Genomic DNA, 22756 nt, shown 5'->3' on the forward strand with positions numbered 1-22756 from the left:
TACACAAGCGACTGAACAATTTCTATTTCACCCGTAATACTATTTTTCTGTGTCTTGTCATTTGTCTTCATCGTTTTAATCTTAGTAAATTGGTATGGCTTGTTTCCCTTTGAGTGATGTTAGCTGTCATTTTAAATATCTTTACAATAACATTTAGAGACTAGACATAGCTTATCACTATCTGTATCATTTAGTACTGGCATGAAAATACGGATTATTTTGTGTTATTAAAATTTGCCGTTACAAAATATTAGGAATTATTATAAATTAAGGAATGTATCTCCCTCATGCAAAGCTCTGATTCCTTTCACGAATTTGGCTATACTTTTTGGACCTTTTGGATTATAGCTCTTCATCTTTTATATATGCTTTGGATTTCAAATATTTTGGCCACGAGCATCACTGAAGAGACATGTATTGTCGAAATGCGCATCTGGTGCAACAAAATTGGTACCGTTGATTTTATTACTACCACTGGGTCGATGCCTCTGCTGGTGGACTATTAGTCCCCGAGGGTATCACCAGCCCAGTAGCCAGTACCGAAGTACTGGCATGAAAATACGGATTATTTTGTGTTATTAAAATTTGCCGTTACAAAATATTAGAAATTATTATAAATTAAGGAATGTATCTCCCTCATGCAAAGCTCTGATTCCTTTCACGAATTTGGCTATACTTTTTGGACCTTTTGGATTATAGCTCTTCATCTTTTATATATGCTTTGGATTTCAAATATTTTGGCCACGAGCATCACTGAAGAGACATGTATTGTCGAAATGCGCATCTGGTGCAACAAAATTGGTACCGTTGATTTTATTAAAATAGAATACAAAAAAAAAATCCAAATAGGTATAATCTTCTTTACTGATATCAATTAGAAAGATACACACGTATGCAATGTTTCTTTTGCTGAGTTTTGTTGACAACATAATACAATTTGTAAATACAAACAATGTATAATAGCCATATATAAATTCTGTATTGCTGGTAGTGTATATGCTTTGACATCAAATTTATACTCATAACACTTTTTTTATATATATATCTATGAAACCTTAGAACCACTACACATTAAATAAAGACAACAGAAGTATGCCGCTGTTCAAAACTCGTAAATCTATGGACAAGAAACAAAATTGGGGTAACAAACTAAAACTGAGGGAAACGCATTAAAGATCAGCAAAGAACAACGACACACACAGAAATGTAACACACACAGAAACGGACTAAGCATTAGACAAAATCCGATGAGAATAACAAAAATAACATCAAAACCAAATACATGAACTTAGGATAGAAAAGTACCGTGACACGTTTTATAGTAACGTGAATTTACACTCAAGAGAAAACAAACGAAACAACGGAAACACAACGTTAAAATGTTCCACACACAGATACGAACTATGATATAACAATGGCAATTTATTGAAATTAATTTAGAATAGTTCTAACATGTTTTGTGTTCAGTGAAACCTTAAATATAAAAAAAGAAGATGTTGTATGATTGCCAATGAGACAACTATCCACACAAGACCAAAATGACACAAACATTAACAACTATAGGTCACCGTACGGCCTTCAACAATGAGCAAAGCCCATACCGCATAGTGAACTATAAAAGGCCTCGATAAGACAATGTAAAACAATTCAAACGAGAAAACTATGCATTTATGTAAAAATATGAACGAAAAACAAATATGTAACACATAAACGACAACCACTTAATTACAGGCTCCTGACTTGTTTATTTAGGATAATATTATCAAACTACTTTAACATATTTAATTATTTATAGAATTCGAAAAATTAAAAAAAAGTATTGAAATGTTCCACCATGGCGTATAAAGGCAACAATAGTATACTGCTGAACAAAATTCATCCATCGATCTACATGTATTCATGATGATACGTGGAATTAAAGAACATGATATTTCAAATGATACTCATATACAAAAAATCCTTTTATATAATGCATATAAAAAGGTGGTATGATTGCCAATGAAAAAACTGTCCACAAGAGACCAAAATGACACAGATATTAACAACTATAGGTCACCATACGGCTTTCAATAATGAACAAAGCCGCATAGTAATGACAATGTAAAACAATTAAAACGAGACAACTAACCTCCTTATTTATAGAAAAAGAATAAACGAAAATCAAATATGTTACACATAAACAGTGTATTTGATAACAAATTGTGATTTTTCTTGGAAGTTACGTCAGCGACGAAACAGTTATCTAGCAATGTTAGCCAATTGAATAAGATCAGGGAACCTAATCAACAAATTCGCAAAAGTGTCTGATCAGTAGCTTAACGGTTTGTGTCCACTCCCGAAAGCGACATTTCGATTGAGTGTGGATTCGCATGACAGATGAAGCATTTTTTTATAAGAGATAGTTATGTTCTCGGGTTCAATAGATTCCCTTGTTGTTTTATGACCTTGATTTCGTGTCTTCTTTATTTATTTACGTTTTTTCAAGGTCGATTACCAGTTCTATCATTAATAACATTGAGAAATGAAATGAATGTGTCAAAGCGACAACAACCCGACCATAGAGCAGACAACAGCCGAAGGCCACAAATGGGTCTTCAATGTAGCGAGGAGCTCCCGCACCCGTAGGCGTCATTAAGAATGTTTCTGTCCTTGACGAGAGTCAGGCTGCTCTATCACAGAACAAACATTGACTTATTTTGACAATTATATTTAAAAACTGTTACGAATATTTCTATCCTAAAAATAATTTCAAAGCTGTTCTTATTCGTGTCATTAATATCTGTTCTACCCCAGATCTATTTTTCATTCTAACATAAAACAGATCCGGACCGTGTTACTAAATTATAAACCTGGTTCCTTTGATTACCCTAGAATTTATATCGCCAGTTTTGCATGTATGTCATAAGAACTGTTCTATCCTTAAACAGAGTCTTACAATTCCTCCACAGAAGAGACAAGAGAAAAGAGTAACACAATAGAATCGAAACAGTTCTACCCTTTTTTATATTGTTCTTTTGAAAAATTGCTTTGACTTGTTCTCACAATCCCCTAATTCCACTCAATTTGTCTCGTTTATTTGGTTAAAATTAACATATATGGTATATACACAGGTTTCGTCTGATCATGTGTCAGTTTTCCACGTTTCGTTACTACGACTGTATTATCAATTTAAAACTTTTCTCCATTTTAGATCAATATCACATTAATCAGCACAAATAATCCAAATCGGAAATTCAATTAGAACCGACAGAACCATATTTATAGCTTGAAATGGCAGGCTGTTGTCGTTGTAATATCATTAATTGTTTACGTAATTGGCAGATCAGTCTGTACAACTATAGTTCAAGATTTGAAGGGCTTCCGAAGAGTGTTGCACGGCGGGAATTTATTGTTTGAGTGGGCTTTCAACCACGTGTATGAGTGGAATCGTATGGCTACTGACCTCCTTAAGGGAAGTTAATGACCAGTCATTATCTTGTATTGCGCATTTAGATTATTGGAAATGTGAAACGGTTTTACATTCTTCAGGGTATAAGTCATATTAGGTTTACTTTAAACATATTTTATTTCAAAAAATCATGTACATGGCATACACATATAAATACAGTGATAACATGTTACAAAAGGATTCGGAAACAAGGTTTCCCTTATATTAATCCGTCATCCTAATTATAGGTTAAATATTAGGTTTACTGAGGAATATATTAAATTTAATCTAATATGACACTATTTTGGCTGTAAACTGATTATTATTAAAATAAAACTGTATAAACTTTGTGATAAAGATTGACATGAGCCATTAACGTATGAAAGTAATGTACAAACAATAGGAACAAAAGTATTTGGAAAGGAAAATTCACCAAAGCAAGACAATAGTAGAAAAGCGCTGTTCAGTAGTCATAAACCGATTTAAATGAACTAAATATGGGTCACAATCAAAAACCGAAGAAAATACATCATAAAGAAGACGAAATCAACGGAATAAAAGAAACCCTGAACTGCTACAAAAACAAACGCCAACATACATAGACACGGACTATTTGAAAATTCAATTGTAAAGTCCCTAATCAAATTGCAAAATCAAATGACAAAACACATCACACGAATTGACAACTGTCATATTCCTGACTTGGTACAGGCATTTTCAAATGTAGAAAATGGTGGATTGGACCTGGTTTTATAGTGCTAAACCTCTCACTTATAGAAAAGAATGTAGAATAAAATATTTTAATATTAAAGTGCAACCTGAATTATAACAAAACTTGCCTTCATATATACAAGTAATATTCAGCCAGCCAAATAGGCTTATGATATTATAATATGACATCAAATTCCGTAATATTTGCAACAATGCGTGAACAAAACAGACATAATAAATAAAAGTCAAAATATGAGTACAGCAGTCATCACTGTGTTGCTATCTCAATACAATCTTAGATTCTTTTAAATTACTTGTCAACAGGAAAATAATACAGATGTGTTGAAAATAATTCAATAACAAAGCACCAACTTGTGGGCTGGTTATTTCTTTTGGGACTTGAAATCATCATGCAGTGTTAAAAGATGAAAGAACATTCCATAAATGAAATGCTAATTTTCTTTCATTAGTTATACTGCTACTTGAACAATCTTTTAAATTAGGGTAATCTATTGTTTATCTTTTTGATTAAACATTTTCAAACATTGAAATGCTTTGCGTTTATTTCAACTTATGTGTTTGTTATCAAATTACGCAACTTGTGTATTGATATATATACTGTACTATCTCTTTGCTTGTTAAAATTTAACCTTTCGGAATAAGAATTATCTCACTGCGTTTGCACCTGCACTACTGCACATGTGATTGTTTATATGATGAAGATTTAATTAAGATCTATGTTCACAGTATAAATGTTAAATCATTACAATCGGAGATCTACCTGTACAGTGCATCATCATTCGAATGAAGTTATGGAATTCTTTTATATTGGACTCGATCATCTCTGAAAGGCCTTAATTGTCGAAATACACGCATCTCGTACAATAACAATTGTACCATTATCGTTGTCGGCTATAAACGATCATGATGAAGTTTAAAGTCATAAGAAACCTCAAATAAATAAAAAATAATGCATATGTTTTTTATAACTCAATGGATAGTTTTCATTGTAAAACTTATGTACATATACTTTTTTCTGAAGAAAATTCTTTAATTTATTCATATTTAGAAGAAGTTTACTTTATTTGAATTGCTTCCTTCCAGCAAGCAATTCCCCCGATATATTTTCCGTATGCAAGGTGACCTCAGTGTGACCCATCTCGTAAAAATCCGGTGACCACAATACGCATGGATGTCCTTAAAATAAACTATTATATGAATTTACATGTTTAACACGTGCTCAAATTCCATGCTTTTTTGTTTATTTTTCGTCAATTGTTGACAAACAGGTGACAATCGTTAAACTTCGGCTTCAAAACACGAACTTTAATTATCTGCCATATTTTCGCAACAACACTGACCGATTGAAAAAAAAATGACGATTATACGAAATTTATACGAAAAAAATGATAAATTCGAGCACAGAAGACTAAGTTTATGATGTTTGTATGCATTGGTTTAAGAATTGGAAGAACATTATTTTTCACCGGTCACTCGTTTCTTATGACTTTAATTGCTTCTAACCTATCATATTTATAACTTGTTGTGCTCACTTTTTATAACTTCATCCGAAAAAAGCTCAATTTTAAAGTTTCAATTTCGCTGATTAAATATTGATTATTAAATACATATTGCTGTAAACAAAAATATGTTTCAAATACAAACTGTCACGTGGTCATAATCATTTGCAGTCACCAATAGAAAACAGTTTCAAATGATTTGATTTTCATTAGTTTAAACATATTCATTTATATGGGATTGGGAAACAAGTTATTGGAACTTATATTAATTCCCACTTCTGCCTTGTAGCGTCATTAGTCTGCTCTTTTTCGAAATCTACAAGGGTATCCTTTAAGTGATTTTTAAAACTAAGGACTGGCGACAAGAACAAAATCTTCAAAATATAATTTTTGTGCATCATGCAATGTTGGTACCTGGAGAGTTTTAAGTTATGTTGTGATAACTGCATTATGATCATTCAGGGTTTTTTTTCCAAAAACTTTTGTTTGCAACCCAGAAGTAAAATTAGATTAATAAAAGACGATTGTATGACCTTTACAATAAAAGTGAATACTACGATCCACATTTAATGTTCTAATACCACCTACGTAAACGATGCAGTCTATGCTTTTTATGGTTTTTGTCACTGCACGGGCAGAAGTTTCATGAATTTAGACACTACTTAACTGGTTTCTTTTACGTTTGTCGTAGCTATAAAATAGTCTTGACAATAGAGTAGTCTGTTTCTAATCAATTGATGTCTGCGTTAAAAGCGAGTAAAACGAATGATAGATCATGTCTATAGAACATCATTAGTAGAAACATATTTCTGATAAAGAGATTGCGTTCACTAGTTTAATTCTTCTAGACACGAAATAATTTTATTCAAAGAACAAAAATAGTAGTGAATGATTTTGGACGTGAACGCTTTCAGCAACATATTCCAGAAACAATATGAGGCTACAGGACGACTCACAAAGAATTGAACCTTGTAGTTTTATAGGAAAATAAACATGATTTGAATTATATTAAAGAATGGAACGTTGTTCAAAAGATGTAATTCTAAAACAATAGTGTGTTCTCCTTCTGTAATATTTTCATTCTCAATAGTATATTTTGATTTATTGCAATGTTATAGTTGGAATACTTGAAAAGCAAGGCATAGTAAAATAACCAATCACTCATATTCAATACTCAAATTAAGAATGCAAGATCAATATAACACTTCATAGAAAAAGGTCACCCAATCAAGGCTTAGTGTTATTTGCTAAGAGTTACTAAAATAGGATTGTAACATATGTTCCAAACACAAACACACTTAATCCGTTGGATATGCATTGGCTGATACATGCGTCTTATTGTGTCTTATTTATCTGTCTGCGACTTCTAGTAAACTCCTGTCGGTACGTTTTGTCTTTTGTTTTTATATGAGTTGTTTAAACCTGTCACAGTCTTTCTATGTATGTCCCAAGTCAGGAATGTGTTATCCAGTGGTGGGCATTGGTTGTAATTATCCAAGTCTGTTTGTCATTTATGATTTATTATCATTAATCCGGTTTTTCTTTTTTTTTTCCATTTCAATCAGTTCACAGTAGTCATTTTGGGTTTCTTTTAAAGCGGATTATACGGTACGGGTTTGGCTCATTGATGAAAGTCATCTGTATGAAAGAAGTAGGTTCAGTAAGACCCCTTTTTGACCCCAAAATATAGCATTTTTACAAAATTGTGAAAATGTAATCGTTACGCTATTTATTGGAAAGTAAAATGATTCTGATACATAGAAATCGGCTGTTTTTGACAAAACAATGCACCTATATCGAGTACTAACATCATTAAGTCATGCTAAATTACTGAAATCATCACAATTTTAGCATTTTAGTTAAATTGTAGTCGGTTTCCGTCTCAAATGAAAGTGGCAGCATTCGTGTTCATTCATAATATTGAGATGTAGGGTGAATTTGATGATAATACATAATATATATATAAAGGTTGGGAATTGAATGAACACGGATGTGGCCACTTTCACTTTTGAAAAAAAAATATCTGAGAAGTGTCGATTATTGGCATATTTGATAGATTTTTCATATTTAAGCTTGAATAGGAGCGTTTTTAATGACTTAATCAGTTAAAATCTTTCACATAAACTAATTGAATCAATTAAAATAGACACTTAATAGTTATCAAAGGTACCACGATTATACTTTAGTAAGTGGTTAAAAAGTGTCTAAAATATTTCGTTAGATGAGCTTGAAAATTTAGGCCAAAATCGGTCCTTACCGGACCTGCTCCTTTTTATACGGTTATAGATAAAATAATATGAACGGCTAAAACAAACTTATTTTACTAATTTTACTAAAAAGAACGGATTTAACATACTTGTTTTACTAGTTTTTTTGATATGAATCGATATAACAAATAATAATATAGAAGAACATACTAATCTGAATAATATAAACATACAGAACACGTCATTCCAATAAAGATAGGAACAAATAGAACCATATATGAAAGCGGATACAACTTACGTATCAATCAAATATTAGAAACGGATAAAATATGCTTATGCAGTTTAATTTAATTTTTTATTTAAGTGAAAACTTATTTTCATAAAAATATGGTAAAAACATATAAATCGTTTTTTTTCCCTATTTCCTTGAAATTAATAACAATTAATTTTACTTACCATGTTTCTGAACATGATAGATCCCGGTCGTAATGATTTAGAGAAGCTACCATTACGATAATTACCCGTCACCAATAAACGTAATGTTTACAACGGAAATGGAAACTCTGGCTATACAACTTATATAAGATAGTCTTATGATCGCCGTCTCAACTTAACACCTTCAGGTGTCATAAAAACGCGTATTTGTAACGAACAGGTCACATGACTAAAAGATAGCTCATCTGCATATTTCACATTAGTAACGTTCAAATATCAAAAAACGAAACACAGTAAATTATCAATTCAATACATTGTAAATATAAAATTGAAATTCATGATTTGACATTTATATAAGCAATCTAATTAACTAGACAGTGTAAAAAGTTCGATAATCAAATAAAGTACAAAATTCGTAATGCGTATTATAAAGATAAATTGCTCCTAAAATAAAATTATGTTTGATTCTGAGCAAAAAATTGATTTATATTAATAGATAAAAATGTCTTGATTATGCATTTGTCGTACTGATTAGAGTTGATAACTGTTTGTCATGTTCTTGATTGTTTCTTTGGTAAACGCTTATATGTAAATATGCCTTACGTTTTTTGTTGACGTTTGGTATTTACTGCAGCAGATTGGACGACAATGTAACGGAAACGAGGAACTAAACGCTCAAATGATATTATGTTATTAACTATAAAATAACTGATTAAATGAAAACCCAAAAGACATGTCTAGCATTTCAATGACATACTTTAAATATTTCCTTTGAGTATTAAATTCAGTTATCTAAATATTTTTTTTTATAAAAAAAAAAGATAAAACAAACCAGACTTCCTGCATTTAATAGGCCTTTAGCATAATATATACAACCGATTAAAGTCGAAAGCATTACGACTGGTGTATTAAAAAATGTACAACGATTACGATTGTCGAGTACAAATAATCTTATAATCTACGAAAGCATGCCTACATTATGTGAAGTCGTGCATGAAGATTTGCACCTTTAAAACTTCAAGAAACATAGCACATGCATTTCACGATTGATAAGTGTTAAAGACAACAGGCCGCATAAAAGAAAAAGTAAAATATTGATCTCCGAGGAAAATTCAAAACAAAAAGTCCATAATCAAATGCAAAAGGAAGCGTTACTAACTAACTTAGAAATCAAAAACATTTGCAATGATAGATCCAAGCTAATGATAAGTAGTAACAGTATAAGTATATAATTTCACTGTAGTTACAAGGACTATAATTTTGAACCCTTAAAAGAGCACTTCGTCTTCAAAAGATTCATAAGTGAGGCTCAAAAAAAAGGGTAAAAGAAAAATACGAAGTTGAAAAGCACTGAAGACTCAGAATCACAAAACGATATGACTTCATAACTTTAAAACAAATAGCCAATTGTTTACAAGAATACAAATTGAAGTCAGAACGAAAGCCATGATTAGTAGTAATTGCTATAATTATTTTAGAACTGCTATATCACCTGTTTAGACATTTTTTAGAGTCTTGAACAGCAGGATAATCGTTTTAAATTTAACTGGGACATTCTGACTGAGTCGCTTGAATAATTCCCTCGATTTTTTTTTTATCTTGATTTAAGACTTTAACATTTTGTTAACTCATGTAGCCTGTTTTTACAACGTTCACGTTTGCATGATGTAGTGCGGACATGACAAGTAAGTGAAACATAAAAGCATAAAGTTCAATTAGGAAAACTCGTGAAATCCTTTTTTATTTCTTTTTCGGTAATGAAAATTAAGCAAACAAATTAAAGGCAACCCTAAATAACTCAATTGTGGCAATAAATGGCGACATAAGAAACTGTAAATTAATTAATTATAAGTATTCAATTAACAAACGATATTAATTGGATATTGATAAAAGAATGATTTCGACAATCAGTAACACTGACATATATATTGATATACTGCAGATGATGGTAACAAAGCAGAGATTTCTTAAGTCAGAAAGTGATTTAACCACGACACATAATAATAATTAAATGTAAGAAAAAAGGTTGGAAGGAAAGTACTTCAAAGTATATATAAATACAATTGATAAAAGCATCAATCATATAGAAATATCAATAAAAAAGATTTTCTTTTGTTAAAAAACATAGCATCTCAATTTTATATTCTTTTTACTGCACATAAAATGTGTTTCTGTAAATAAAATCCTTCTCAAGCTTCACTTATGACTAATTCTGTAAAAGTGTTTGTAAGATGCTGCAATATCATTAAACACCGTTTTACCAATTATGTTTGTCAGTTTAACTTACACATCGCTGTCAATGTATATGCTATAGTGGAAAAGTATGCGACTATCATGCAAGTGAGATGTAAAGCTAGCTTTGAAACCAGATGTAATCCACCATTTTTTAAATATGGAAATATCTATACCAAGTTGTTACTCATTCGTTTGATGTATTTGAGATCTTGATTTCACCATTTTTAAAGAAATTTTACTTGTGAATCGGAGTGCGGTATTTTTGTTATTTTACTATTTTATATAATAATTATACAAATATTTACGAAAAGTGACGATCACAAACGAAAATTCATTGTTGGGATCAGTTGTACATTCTCAGAATATAGAAATAGTCTCTATGATAATATTTTTGATCAATTATGCCTCTCAGAAGTTGTTCTACTTTGGAACACCGTTTGTAAGTTTGAAGTATTGGCAAAATATACAAATAGAGTAAAGATCATATCTTAGGATTCAATAAGCGGAAGAAAAGTTTATAACTACCCCTTTTTTTCTTAAAGTTATAGATATAAAAAATTCAGATTACAGCGAAAGGTTTAAAAATATGAAATTAGAAAATAAAATGAGTAAAATAAAGAAATATCTAAATTATATACAAAACTGAACTTCATAAATGAAGTTGAACTTAAAAGAATCATATCCATGATATGTAGAGAAACTTAAGTGAAGTTGTAGATTTGGTGAATTGTGAACAGCGAAGAAAAATCACAAAAATGTTAAACTCCGAGGAAATCAAAGCAGAAAGTCTTTAATCAAATAGCAAAATCAAATGATAAGACACATCAAACGAATGGGAAACAACTTGGTACAGGCATTTTCTTTTTATGAAAAATATTGGATTGAACCTGTTCCTTAGCGCTACAGATTTCACTTCTATGACAGTCGCTTCAAAAATTCCATTATATTGACAACGATACAAAGATGCAATTGAGATGATTATTGGGTTAAAAATAACCATGATATGCATTATTTATGGGATGTTTATCTCCAACACTAAAGGAAAATGTGAACAAATTAAAACAGAGTAAAACAAAACATACATCTGTATCTTCATAAAATATTAGTTTCAAAGAACTTAGTACATTGGGAATCGACTATTATATTCTACAAATACATAAACAACATTGATGTCAGAATAATTGTAAGTTACCCAACAGCTTGCTCAAATTAAATACTGTTTTGTAGCAAATAAAGTATAAAATGAAAAGCCAACAGTCTTTTATTTACCAATAACGGCTAGTTTAAACGGTTTTAATGTGTTACTAAGGAACCATATAAAGTAGCAAATAGACATAAACTAATAACTATTGCCAATTTTTTACCATACAAATATTTTCAGTCAATAACTTATATAATTTACCGTGTTCGGTGGGTTTTTTTTATTGTTTAAAGACAATTACCGTATCAATGGAATACTTGTGAAGACGAACCACACAAAAAGAATTTCAGAAAACAGATGCCGTGTGTATATATAATTAAACTTTTAAATACACATACAAAAGTATATGAATAGACAACATTTACGTAGACTAGTAACAAACAAACTGACATACAAGTGGGCAGTTAAGCGACCTATAAAAAAAAGTTCAACCTATCATTTTTTGGAGACAAGATTGATGTCAAGTGAATGATAATAGTGCCAATACCCCGAGCCCAAAAGTTCACTCCCAGTTCTAATGATAGAGTTGGTGTTACTATGACTTTAGATGTCTGTGTCGTATTATTTATCAACTGTTCAATTTCGTCTTTCGTTTACATTAATTTTTTGCGATTTTGTATCTGCTATCGTTCAAGATTGCTGAATGAGTTGAAAAAGTATTGACAAATTGAAATAAAAGTGGTTTGTTTCGAGCACTTGCTGTGTACGATAAGATAATTATTTCTAGACAAATGAGATAATAGAAGAAACAACTGCTATCTATTCGCAGATGATTATTTGTTACTATTGGTTCGTTACCTATTCATTTCTTTGACCTACGTTAAATAATGCCGTTTCTAGCTATATTTGTTGTGATAAATAGCTCTGGCTTTATACTGACAGAGGGAACCTAATTAACGAGTAGACTGATTGATGAAAAGTCTGTGAAAATAAACGACATTTTAGCAAATAAAATGAGAGAAACCTTATGGCATCTACATACTCATGATAACATTTTCTTTGAACACAGTTTACGTTAAGGTACCAACGAAAATAGAGATTCAATGCCTGAGTTAATGAGAGGTGTATCTAGATATTTATAAAAGCGTAGTACAGGAACAATTCCTTAATACAAAGTGTATGAGATTGACAATGATGTGTAAGATATATTCCTATAACCTAATGAATTGTATAATATTGGCATATTTGAATCAAACAATATCAGTATTTTATGCCAGTACAAAAGTTCTTGCATCAAAAAGACTGATGAAAAGAAGTTATAATTTGTGAGATTATGAGATAAATGCAAAGGTCTGTCAGAGACATTCATTGAAGCAATGTTAGCTTTAGAGACTATAAGTTTTCGTTCGTGATGATATCAGTCTAATCAAAATACAAACCGCAGGTATTCCTGAATTCATTGATATTGTTCTATCGGAAGTGTTACCTGGTTTCAGTTCAATATCGTAGCAGCTACGTAGCGGCTACATAGCTGCTATCAATATCTATATACCAGCTAGTTTATAGCTACATGTTCAAAATAGTCAAAATCTACGTAGCACTACGTAGCAGCTTCGATATTGAACGCGGCCCTGTACTTCAACCTAAGCTAACATTCACAAATGAATGTTTAAATCTAGATGCGGTATGAGTTCCAATGAGAAAACTCCATCTTAGCCACAACTTATAAAAATAAACCCTTTAAGGTCAAAATACGATCTTCAACACCGAACAGAAAGCTTTAAAGGGCCCAAAAAGGGACTGGTGTAAAACCATATAAACGGGATAATAAACGGTTTTGTCTATATAAAAAACGAGATGGAGAAATACTTATGAACCACATCAACATACAACAACTATTGAACATCAGATTCCTGACTTAGGACAGCTGAAAACAATTGCAGTGGGTTTAAACGTTTTAATAAATACCAGCATTCACTCTGATCTGAAACAATAGTGCAAAACCACAACACAGAAAACACTTTGTATTTTGTCAATTGGAACTGCTTAACTCAACTTTAGTTTGTTTAGTATAGGAGAAATGTGTCATTGTTTAAATACCCAGATACCGCACAGTTTTCAAAAACGTAATTTCAACCAAGATCTCGTTTGTTTACGAGATAATAAAGTACGAGTGTACTATTGTGATATCTTATTTACTTACACAATTTATTTCCAAGAATTGTTGACATTTGCTTTCTATCTCACAAAATAAAAATCACACACAAATCTAGATCTATATAAATGTCAATAGTTTTAGATTTAATAATGGTTCCTTCAAAGCAAAGTCTAATGCATTTCAATTAGGTATGCTAAGAATATACTAGTATCTGAAACCCATTTCATAATTCAATCTGAGTTAAAGATTTGAAATGATTATGATGCAGACCTAGTTTACTTAAATGAACTCAGCATTAGTCTTAAAATGTGTTTTTGTCGTTTACAAATGTATGTCTGTCTGCTTCTATTTCTCTAGTTACACCGTAAAACAACCTTCTTCGGAAGAGTACATTTTACTCGCAATATTTTTAAGTCAGACCCGCTTAAATAGTTAGAAAATGTTCAGTAGTTATATTTTAATTAAGTTAAAAAAAAAAACAGCTAAATTAGTTCATAATATCAATTACTAGTAGATCTGCATTACTCAAAAATAGAGAGCATTCATTTATCTGAGCTAATAAGTGTTCCCAGTGAATTTATAAAATTTCGTGTTACAAACAGTTGAAAGTAAACATTATGATCAGGATATCTGTCGGACTACACTTACGTGCAAAACAGAAGTGGATAAAACAGAAGATAGATTACCATCATACATTTTGCTAGCCGAGTTCATCTAGCATGTATGAGCTCAAAGCATCGAAAGTAATGACAATTTAGAACACATTTCATCATAACAATATGATGACTCTCATTTCTTTATTAATCAAAACTGCTAGTTCGACTTGTTTTGACTTAAACCGTTCATAAGACATTGCTTCATAGTTTATTGCAAAGGGGCACAATTCGTTTCGAAATAACTGATCGAAACTCGTTTTCAAAATTGACAGATTATATCGTTTAGTTATCTGTTTTAACTTCAAAAATCAACCTACAATCTATAATGAGAAGCAGGAAGGATAAAACAAACTTCAAATATAAATATCACAAGATTTTAAATAATTTAATGGGCAACTGTGTCGGATGTCATACTATCGACTCAACGGGACAGAAAATAACCTATATCAAACCTTTAAAATATGCTTACTTTAGTTAAAAAAAAAGTAAACGGATTCTGCTTCTTATGCAAATAAAGTGTAGGGTTGTTTTTGAAATCCATGCAATTTTCAACGTATAAAAATCAATGTTCAATTCTTTGTCAAAATACTTTTCAAAATATAAAACAACATACCTTTTATCGTTATAACATATCAGCTGGCCATTAGTACGTAATTTAGATAAAGTGACTGGTAGTTAGTCGCACCTGTTCCAACCGATGCATCTATTACAGTAATTGGACATCATTAGAAAACACACCTGGCTGTAAGTCTCATAACCATAAAATGTCCATTTATAAACAAGCTAGAACAATCTGACCAACACACAATAATCAAATAAGGATCTTTTACAGCTTCTGTTGTTTAATGACAAAGAAAGACAACTAATTAAGGAACGAATATGTCAACAACTCATCATTAGTTGAACTAATTTGTGCAGGATTGTTCGAAGAAGCCAATGACTTCCGAGAAAAAAGAAAGAACAAAATGAAAAACAGGGAAATTTATACCTTTCAGCTGCAAATACCAGAAACATAAATCTTATTGAAAATATGACATATTGATTAAATTAGAAACCGTGTCTTTTGTGCATTTTATAAATCACATACGAATGAAATTATATCACCAGAAGACGGTAAAATGGAAGTACAAAAACAAAACCCCAAAATATCTTTTTGTCATTGATTCTCTTAAATGAATGAAATAAGAAGAATTGAAAAGATTGGCACTGAACAACAAGCGATCAAAGGATGAAAGTTAGAAAATATAAGATAATGTACTAAAAAGTAGAATCACAAAAATACTGAACTTAGAGGAAAATCTAATCGGAAGGTCCATAATCACATGGCAAAGTCAAATAACAAAACACATCGGAGTTGCATATAGATATAATCTTTACAAGTGTGTTGGTAAATATACAGATTATAGATACCAAGACTCTTAATTTTACACTTACGCCAGACGTGTGTTTCGTCTACAAAAGACTCATCAGTGACGCTCGAATAAAAAAATGTTTAAAAGGCAAAATAAATTACGAAAGTTAAAGAACATTGAGGACCAAAAATTCCTAAAAGTTTTGCCATTATACAGCTAAGGTAATCTTTTCCTAAGGTAGAAAAGCATTTTTTTATTTTAAAAATTTAAAGTTTTGTTAACAGTTAATTTATTATTATGAACATATCAATGATAACTTAAGTCAACAAAACATATTAAGAAGACTCCCTCTTCTGCACAGTTTTTAATAAGGCCTGCCAAGTTTGCTGTTTTGAAAATAGGATTTCAATTCAGATTGCAGATTTTTACAAACAACAACACCCTCTCATAAAATATCTAAACTTAAGTGACATCAAGTGCCAATAATCTATTGGACTTATCCAAGATTAAAACATTAAGACGATAGCAACCATATATATCTTAAATTGGTTTTGGCTAAGGTTTAGTCACGGCAAATGCTTTCAATTAAAACTAAATTTCTCCTCCCTGATAAAAATATTTCATACTTCGTTCTGTTGTTGTTCCCTTATGTTTAGAATAACAATAGTACATATAACGTATAGAGTTCTGTATCAACAACAAACATCGTTTGACACAGTTTTCATTGTCTTGTGCTCTTCTTTGGCTTAAGTGCAAGAATTTTATTTTATCAACTAATATTGAACACAAAGAGCAGATAATTACAGATATCGTAACTTTTTTGTTTCTTTAGTTTGTGAAGCAATCATTTTCTCTTCTGTTAAAATTGGAAAACTAATACGAGAGATCAATCTATGTCAGTTAATAACGCGTCAAGAAGAACGTGCATGGTTACGTAAAATAGTTCATCATATCTCTCAAACAATTTAAGACTTTGTTGATTGTAATGGTTTTCAAATGTCAAATTATTTTCACTGAACGTTCCGTGTTATGAACATTTTATCATTCAACTAGAATTATCTTTAATATCTCAAGACAGTTATTCTAATTACTTTTAACAAATTGTATCTGAAATTACAATCAGTGACGATTTCTTCTTGTTTGTTAAACCAAAGCTTTTGTAAAGAAAAAAAAACCACAGTAGCTGATCTCTTTGGATGAAACTATAAATGGCTTGACAGATTTACAGATAATTATTGTATCGATCTAAGCGCTGTGTTATATACCTATATAAGGGAGGTAACTCAAATTAATCTTTATATCACAATTAATCGATTCCTGGACACAATGCAATGTATTCATAAAAGACAAATAAATTCACGAAGCACTGTGTTATATATACGGGAGATAACTCCAATAAATCTTTATATCTCAATTAATCGATTCCTGGACACAATTCAATGTATTCATAAAAGACAAGTACATTCACGAAGCACTGTGTTATATACAAGGGAGGTAACCCAAATCAATCTTTATCTCACAATTAATCGATTCCTGGACACAATGCAATGAATTCATAAAAGACAAGTACATTCACGAAGCACTGTGTTATAATATATTAGGGAGGTAACTCAAATTAATCTTTAGATCACAATTAATCGATTCCTGGACAAAATTCAATGGTTTCATAAAAGACAAATACATTCACGAAGCACTGTGTTATATATAAGGGAGGTAACTCAAATAATTCTTTATAAAACGTAAAATAAACTCCTGGACCCAACTCACTTTATCCGTTTAAGACAAGAACGTTTGCGTAAAAGAAGACCGCTTTGTAAAAAAAAATTGCTTGTTTCCGAATCCTAACTAAACATTTCAATTGTATTGTTTTGTTATAGTCACCAATGTGTCTTCAATACAGCGAGAAAATCACGTACCCGGAGTTGAGTCGAAGAATTTAATTTCATTTTGTGTCAGAGACTAAAACTAAGATGTTGCATTGTATTTCATTAAACGTTGATTACCTTAATTGGACTCTACAACGCAAGAGAACTTTTACATTTACCATCTTATTATACAGAATTGGTAATCTCCGTATTTTGTATTAAAGAACTTGGTAAAATAGGAGTGCACTACTTTAAGTGTCGTAATATTCTCCGCAATTTGCACGGAACAGATGTTGTAATTTTCTTAAAAAAATATATTTAAACACAAGATGTTCCATTTTTCAAATTCCGAAAATTGACATTGTTGTTAATGAAGTTTTAAGTACACACATTTGATTTAAATCTCAATTTTAAATTGCTTTCTCAATCTCTGTTATTTATTTATGTTTTCTAACAAAATAATAAACCAAGATTTGGAAAGTTTTTACCTGTAATGGGATATTTTGTCTGTCAGAAAGTAGTTTTGTCAGGGTTGTCAGAGAGTATTTTGCATGCTACAAAGTACTTTCATGTCGAAGATTACTTACAGTATCCTGTAAGAGAGTGTTTTGACTGTCCGCCAGTATTTTTGCCGTAATAGGATAGTTTGCCTGTTGGACAGTAGTTTGCCTTTCATTGAGTACTTTTAATGTTAGAAGTTACTTGCCTGTCCGAGAGTATTTTTACCGTATGAGAATGTAGTCTTTCAGAGAGTAATTTTCCCGTAAGAGCGTACTTTGACTGTTTGAGAATACTTTTCCCGTACAAAGGGTTGTTTGCCTGTCAGAGAGTACATTCCCTTTAAGCGGATAGTGTACCTGTAAGGGAGTACTTCTCCTTAAGAGGATAGTGCGTCTGTCAGAGAGAACTTTTCCCGTCAGAAGTATTCTGCTTGGCACAGAGTACTTTCCGCGTAAGAGTGCATTTTGACTTTCAGAGCGTACCTTCCACCGCAAAGGGGTATTTTGCAAGTCAGAGAGAACTTTTTCCGTCAGAAGTATTTTGCTTGGCAGAGAGTACTTTCCGCGTAAGAGGGTATTTTGCCTGTCAGAGAGTACTTTTACCATACTAAGGTATTTTGCCTGTCAGAAGTATTTTCCCAGTAAGAGTGTATTACATCTGTTAGAGAGTATTTTTCCAGTAAAATGGTATTTTGCCAGTCAGAGAGTACTTTCAGCGCAAGAGGGTATTTTGACTGTCTGCGAGTACTTTCCAAGTAAGATGGTATTTTGCCTTACAGAGAATATTTTACCAGTAAGAGGGTATTTTGCCTGTCAGAGAGTATTTTCCCAGTAAGGGGATATTTTTCCTGTCAGAGTATTTTCCAGGTAAGAGGGTATTTTGCCTGTCAGAAAGTATTTTCCAGTAAGAGGGTATTTTGCCTGTCAGAGAGTATTTTCCCAGTAAGAGGTTAATTTGCCTATCAGAGAGGATTTTCCAAGTACGGGGGTATTTTGACTGTCAGCAAGTATTTCTCAGTAAGAGGGTAATTTGCCTGTCAGAGGGTACTTTCCATCGTGAATGGGTATTTTGCCTGTCAAAAGGTATTTTCCCGGTAAGAGGGTATTTTGTCTGTCGGAGAGTATTTTCCTAGTAAGCGGGTAGTTTGACTGTCAGCGAGTACTTTCCCAGGAAGAGTAGAAGAGTACTTTCTACGAAAGTGGGTATTTTGACTATCAGAGAGTACTTTCCATCGCAAAAGGGTATTTTGCAAGTCGGAGAGAACTTTTACCGTCAGAAGTAATTTGCTTGTTAAAAAATACTTTACCGGTAAGATAGTATTTTGCCTGTCAGAGAGTATTTTCCCAGTAAGAGGGTATTTTGACTGTCAGCGAGTACTTTCCCAGGAAGAATAGAAGAGTACATGTACTTTCCACGAAAGATGGTATTTTGACTTTCAGAGAGTACCTTCCACCGCAAAAGGGTATTTTGCAAGTCAGCGAGAACTTTTTCCCGTCAGAAGTATTTTGCTTGTTAAAGAATACTTTACCTTTTAAATGGTATTTTGTCTGTTTGATAGCTCTTTTCCCGTACGAGGGCATTTTGCCTTTTAGAGAGTACTTTTTCCCGTTTGAGGGTACTTTGCTGGTCAGAGAGTAATTTCTTATAAGTAGTGTTGTCAACGGTTAACCGGTTAATAAGAGGATATTTTGCTTGTCAGAGAATTCACTGCTTGCTTGTAAAAGAGTATTTTTCTTGTCAGAGAATGCTTTTTTAAGATATCTTAGTTAAACGAATTACAAAGTTTGTTCGATCTATAAATAATCAACGAAGCAAAATATTAAAAGTCAGACAAAACTAATGTTGTATAATCATATCGATTTCGTTCCATTGCAGTATATCAAACAAAATAAAAGTTAAGAATCGACCTTATAATAAGATGGTATATGATTATCAATGTTACAACTAGCCACCAGAGGCCCAAATGACATAAATAAATTAAAGATAACGATATAACAATAGAGATAACAGAAATATTATAGATCAAAAGTCCAGTAATGAACGGAAAAATTAAAACATATAAAAAAAAATATTTTAAAAAAGAAGATGTGGTATGATTACCAATGAGACAACTGTCCACAAAAGACCGAAATGACACAGACATTTACAACTATAGGTCACCGTACGCCCTTCAACAATGAACAAAGCTCACATCGCATAGTCAGCATAATCGACTTCAATGCGATTTAGCAATTTGACAACTATCCACTAGACTCCAAACGACACGTGTGTTGAGAAAATGATTGATTCAGAAGTAACTGTTACATGATAGATAGCAGAAGTAGTACAGCTCAAAAGTGCATTAATACATTAAGAAAATGTAACAAATGAAGAAGAAAAAGGTTAATAATCGGGAAAAATTGTGATTCACTAATAGACAACTATCCACGCGCACTAGAGCCCCAAAATACGTGGTAGTTGTTAACGTTATATTTTTAAGAACAATATGGATAAAAGAAATATACATGTATAAGGCTAAGATAAGAGTGAAGCTATGAATTTCGAAAATACTACATTTATAAGTTGCTGTTGTGTAACGATATCATACGTGTTTCGCGTGGTACTGTATAAGAGCTTACCTGTATGTGTACTGCTCTAAACAGAAGTAGGTGTATGATTAAACATGCGTTCCTCTTTTAAATTCCAATTCTATTCCATTACAAGTAAGAGTAAAAAAAGATTGAAGTCATGCACGATGTCATTTTTAGACCATAGCAGACATAATAGTAAGAGAATAAGCAACAACAAACATGTACGTGTTCATTCGATTTTCTCCTGTCTTTTCCAATACAGTTAGTTAACGTGAGATTTTGAATGCTAAAACAAAGATCAATTTACAAGCAATAGTATCCTATTTCCAAAGCAATGAAATTGACACCATATAATTGTTAGGCAAATAGCATTTTAAGTAAAGTTATTTTGATCTAAGATTGTTGCATGCAATCCTATACATAGTTAACAAACCAATAACCAACAAAAATATATCCCTGCCATTTATAACTTAACAAATATCTATTTCAGGAGGTTTATTCACATCTTTAGTGATTGAGCGTAATATTATGCAAATTAGAATGAAATTGAGCATGCGATTAATCAATGAAAAACGTCAGGGATCCGACACTAAGATTTTCATTAATCTGGGGACATGTTCAGGACTTCGGAATGTTATATTACAAAATAATTAGTCCTCATTTATCATTTATCTGGTTTTAAATGAATTAAGCTGGAACTTGATATCAGAGAGGCGGACCATATAACGAGGCTTACTAACAGTCACGTCATTGGTGGAACTTTACATAATCTAAGTCCTGTTATCCCGTGCGTTATCCCGCCAAATACTGTGCCAGACATCAGTGGATTTGTTTTCTATTTAGTTTAATGCAAAACAGCTATAAAAAGACTTGTCAAGCAGACGTTTCCTAGATTTGTCGCGCGACAATTAGGTTAGTCACGTGGTTCAATAAGTACAAGAATAAAACTGAACTTTAGAATGTACGTGATTATACCAAAAGACAACACAGCGGGTTGGAAAATGAGACTTATATTATTCCGTGTGTTAAATTGAAAAGAAAGAGAATGGACTTGGTATACACATCTTGCACACAACAAAAGACTAACAAAATGGTATACCTCAATGTATACATCTTTCAAATAATTGAATATTGGCATATGATGTTTTACACATTCAAGTTTACGCTTTTTCGTGTCCTGATTATCGAGAAGGAAATATCTTCCAATAAACAACCAACAATAATTAATCCTTGTTGGCTTTTTTTTTAATTGTAAATTTTATTTTTTATTTTCAACATTTCAATTTTATAATAAGTTTTTGATTTTCAAATATTCTGGTATCGAGCATCATCTAAGAGAGTGAAATACGTCACAATAGGTCATTCGTCACTATAAACTGCAAAAGTAACGATTTTTGAGAAAGTTTATAATGATATGTAAAGTGCACGACAGATCCATTGTATTAAAATATAGAAACAAACCAAGCATTCACAAAACATGTCAGAGAGAATATAGAAACAAACCAAGCATTCACAAAACATGTCAGAGAGAATATAGAAACAAACCAAGCATTCACAAAACATGTAAGAGGGAATATGGAAACAAACCAAGCATTCACAAAACATGTAAGAGTGAATGTAGAAACAAACCAAACATTCACAAAACATGTAAGAGGGAATATAGAAACAAACAAATCATTCACACAAAATGTTAGAGGGAATATGTTACTTCTTTTACTGGAAAGGGAATAATGTATTTCTCGTTTTTTTATATTATACTAGAACACACCCGTGGTATCGCGGGTCCGTGACTGAATTAAAGTATATAACTATGCGCAAGCCTTATTTTAGTATTAGTATTTTTATCTGATAAAGTTATGCCGATTATACGATACACAGTTTTCTCTGCTTTCAAATCTTTCTGTTTGAACCCGTCGAACTGGAACTTATCAATTATTGGTAATATTAATTATTTAAAAAAATAAAGGTCCTGGAATGG

The 22756-nt window shown here is 31.7% G+C and overlaps 1 protein-coding gene across 4 annotated transcripts in view; it reads right to left on the bottom strand.

The window, feature by feature from the left end:
• Window positions 1-22756, bottom strand: part of LOC134693004 (G-protein coupled receptor dmsr-1-like) — a 106385-nt gene that overhangs the window by 35217 nt on the left and 48412 nt on the right. Inside the window, exon 1 of one of the 4 annotated variants that reach the window (XM_063553676.1) lies at window positions 8322-8461. The exons of the other annotated variants lie outside the window; for them this stretch is intronic. Within the exon in view, the coding sequence (XP_063409746.1) occupies window positions 8322-8374 (53 nt within the window). The 5' untranslated portion in view covers window positions 8375-8461. Of the gene's footprint in view, window positions 1-8321; window positions 8462-22756 lie in introns of those variants that run through there. 4 annotated transcript variants of the gene reach the window in all.

The sequence above is a fragment of the Mytilus trossulus genome, chromosome 12 (assembly GCF_036588685.1).
Source record: "Mytilus trossulus isolate FHL-02 chromosome 12, PNRI_Mtr1.1.1.hap1, whole genome shotgun sequence".
Taxonomy (NCBI): domain Eukaryota; kingdom Metazoa; phylum Mollusca; class Bivalvia; order Mytilida; family Mytilidae; genus Mytilus; species Mytilus trossulus.